Source organism: Odontomachus brunneus, unplaced genomic scaffold, assembly GCF_010583005.1.
Source record: "Odontomachus brunneus isolate Ranch 3 - 2012 unplaced genomic scaffold, Obru_v1 Obru_scaffold_225, whole genome shotgun sequence".
NCBI classification, from domain to species: Eukaryota; Metazoa; Arthropoda; class Insecta; order Hymenoptera; family Formicidae; genus Odontomachus; species Odontomachus brunneus.
In genome coordinates, this window is record NW_022639675.1 from 276,489 (window position 1) to 279,649 (window position 3,161).

Sequence of the window (3,161 nt, forward strand, 5' to 3'; positions counted from 1 at the left end):
TGCTTCAACCTTGTTAAGAGTGTATCTTCCAGTATATGCTTTGAAATCAATTTCCAATTATCTTCTGTAATTGGTAAGTTTCTGATCAGTAATGCTACTTGCATTTCTATTTCCTCATCAAATTTTACTTGATTATCACAACTGCTCTTAGAAAAATCTCTGGACAACGTGTCTGCAATGTATAAATATTTACCGGGAACGTGTTTAATGGTCAAGCAAAACGGTTGTAATCTTAACATCATTCCTTGTAACCTAGCCGGAATCTTGTGTAGCTGCTTATTAAAAATGCCCACTAACGGTTTATGATCAGTTTCTACCAACACTTCGTCTTTTCCCCAAATGTATTGTTTAAATTTCTCAACCCCAAAACATACTGCTAATAGTTCTTTTTCGATCTGAGAGTATCTTGTTTGAACTTCCGTTAACACATGTGAAGCATACGCAATAGGACGATCCTCTTGAATCAAGGTAGCCCCAAGTCCTTTCGAACTAGCGTCAACACTTAATTCTAATCTTTGTTTGGATCATAGTATCTTAATACTGGGGCTTTTGTTATTAAGTTTTTTAAACATTCAAACGCTTTCCTTTGACGGTCAGTCCATCGAAATTCTATATCATTTTTTAGCAAATCTCTTAGTGGAGCACTAATATCTGAATACTTAGGGATAAATTTTGAAACATAATTAAACATTCCAAGCGCTCTTTGAAGTGACTTTTTATCTACCGGATCTTTAATTTTTCTAACTGCTTTTATCTTATCATAACTTACAGACATCCCTTTTTGAGTAAATGTATGACCTAAGAAGTTGATTTTGTCTACGGCAAATACGCATTTTTTTTTCATTGAACTTGATGCCAAGTAATTTAGCTTTCTCCAATACTCTACACAATATCTCATGCAACTCTTTTTTAGAATTGGCCCATATTAAAATATCATCTTGAAAGGAAATAAAGGACATTTTGAATGCTTTCAAAAGCTTATGAAATTATCCTGTGAAAAATTTCTGGAGCACTATTCAATCCAAACGGTAACCTTTTAAAGGCATATCTTCCCCACGCTGTTTGGAAAGTGCACAACTTTGAGCTAGCTTTGTCTAACGGTAACATCCAGAATCCCGATTGTGCGTCGAGTTTGCAGAAATATTTGGCTCCTACTAGTTTAGCAGAAATTTCATCAATTGTAGGAAATACAAAATACTCTCGTTTAATAGCCTTGTTAAGCGGTTGAGGATTTAAACAAATTCGTAGTGATCCATCCTTTTTGCATACTATCACCATTTGACTTACCCACTCAGTGGGTTCCGTTATCCGTTCAATAATGCCCATATTTTGCAACCTATCCAGTTCTAACTTGACCCGTGGTACTAATGCATGTGGAATTCTCCTTGCGGGTAACACTGCTGGTTTCACTCGATGATCTATATGAATTTTGACTTCTTGTGGAATGCGTCCCACTTGACCATCAAACAACTCTCGGTATTCTTTCGGAATCCATGTTTTTACCTCCTCTGATAACGTTTCTTCTCTGACAATCAATCCTAGTCGTTCACTGGTTTTCAGCCCTATTATATTAAAACAGTCAATATCAACAACATAAAATGGAATTTGATAATCAGTCGACTTATATCTACATACTAAACTACATTTTCCAATAACTGGTAACCTGTTTTTTGTGAAAGATCTAATCACGACCTTTGTTCTATCCAATTGTCTGAGATCACCTTTAAGTTTTCTATATTGTTTCATACTCAATACATTAACCTGCGCCCCTGAATCACATTTAAATTCTATTTTTTGTCCCTTAACCAACAGACTTACAATATACCAGTCATCTGAGCCGGATTTATTATCATCAATCGCTGATACTTGAAGTTCTTGGACCCTGAGTTCTTCATCTTCATCTTCTGTCTGACGTTCTTCCAGAATATTGATTTGACTTCTTTTCTTTGTCCTACAGACCCTCGCAAAATGATTACGCTTGTTGCAGTTCGTACACTCTTTTCCAAACGCTGGGCATCTTCCCTACTCGTGTTTATAGCCGCAAAATTTACATTCCGCATTTCTTCTTACGCTCGTACTATCTGTTGACCTCCCCTAATTGGATTGATTGTTCTTGTTGTACCCCCTTCTATTCCTTTGAAGAACCTCAATGCTGGGTTCTTGTTTAATTGTTTTCTCCTGCTCTTCTTCTTCGTGTTCAGTTTTTATTCTTTTAACTTGAGACGATATCGTAACGTGTGTTCTACAGACTGCGAGGGCTTTTTGAATATCTACCTCGACCAAATTCAAAAGTTTTTCCTGGATACATCTATCACGTACTCCGCTTATGAATACATCTTTAACTAGACTGTCTCTTAGATCTCCCAGTTGGCAGTTTAAACTCATATTTTTTAACGTGGCCATATAATGATCGTAGGATTCTCCCACTTCTTGCCTCCGATTGAATAATAAGTGACGTTCATATGTTGTATTTGTTGCTGGCACATAGTATTCATCAAATTTTTTAAATACCACACTTAATTTCTTTTTGTCCTCCTCGCATAACTGAAAGGATTCGAACACTTCTGGTGCGTCCTCTCCCGCTGCATGTAATAATATTGCTACTTTTTTACTATCTGCAGCTTTATCATGATAAGCATCTAGGAATGTTGTAAACTGCCGCTTAAATCTTTTCCAGTTTATTGCCATATCACCGCTCGTATTTAACGGTGCCAAAGCTCTTGCTGGCATTCCTTCCATTATGCTAGTTGAGGTTAATTTTACTGTTTTATATAATATTCTTGAACTTTATGACTGATGTAGCACCGCTGTCACCATGTTTTGTGGTAGGCTTAATGATGAAGTGGAATGTTTAACTAAGAACTGCGTACTGGTTTTATTGAGTAACTTATTAATACAGACTGCTCTTGTCTAGCCCTTTTTCTAATACACACACACTCGTTATTATTATTGTTGTTCTGTCGTGGTCTCACCGCATACTGTTAGATGTCGCTCACGCTCGATACCTTACTTAACTCTAACGCACAACACCGGCTGCAGGCGGATGTCGCGTCCTAGCCGTGAGGCGTTTAGGACACGAGCCTACGCAGCCCTCGAATCATATTTTTGTGTATAAATACGGTCATCGAGGTTAAGTCAGGAAGAAGAAGGCCACCAGCAAG

The 3,161-nt window shown here is 37.3% G+C and overlaps 2 protein-coding genes across 11 annotated transcripts in view; one reads left to right on the top strand and one right to left on the bottom strand.

Moving 5' to 3' along the window:
* LOC116852446 (cyclic GMP-AMP synthase-like) overlaps nucleotides 1-3,161 on the top strand; it is a 149,122-nt gene that overhangs the window by 70,003 nt on the left and 75,958 nt on the right. The gene's annotated exons all lie outside the window — the stretch shown is intronic.
* On the bottom strand, nucleotides 979-2,739 carry LOC116852456. The gene is made up of 3 exons (XM_032832873.1): nucleotides 2,123-2,739; nucleotides 1,722-1,951; nucleotides 979-1,562 (listed from the first exon to the last, which is right to left on the bottom strand). Exons 1-3 carry the CDS (start codon nucleotides 2,737-2,739, stop codon nucleotides 979-981), a joined length of 1,431 nt encoding a protein of 476 aa, XP_032688764.1.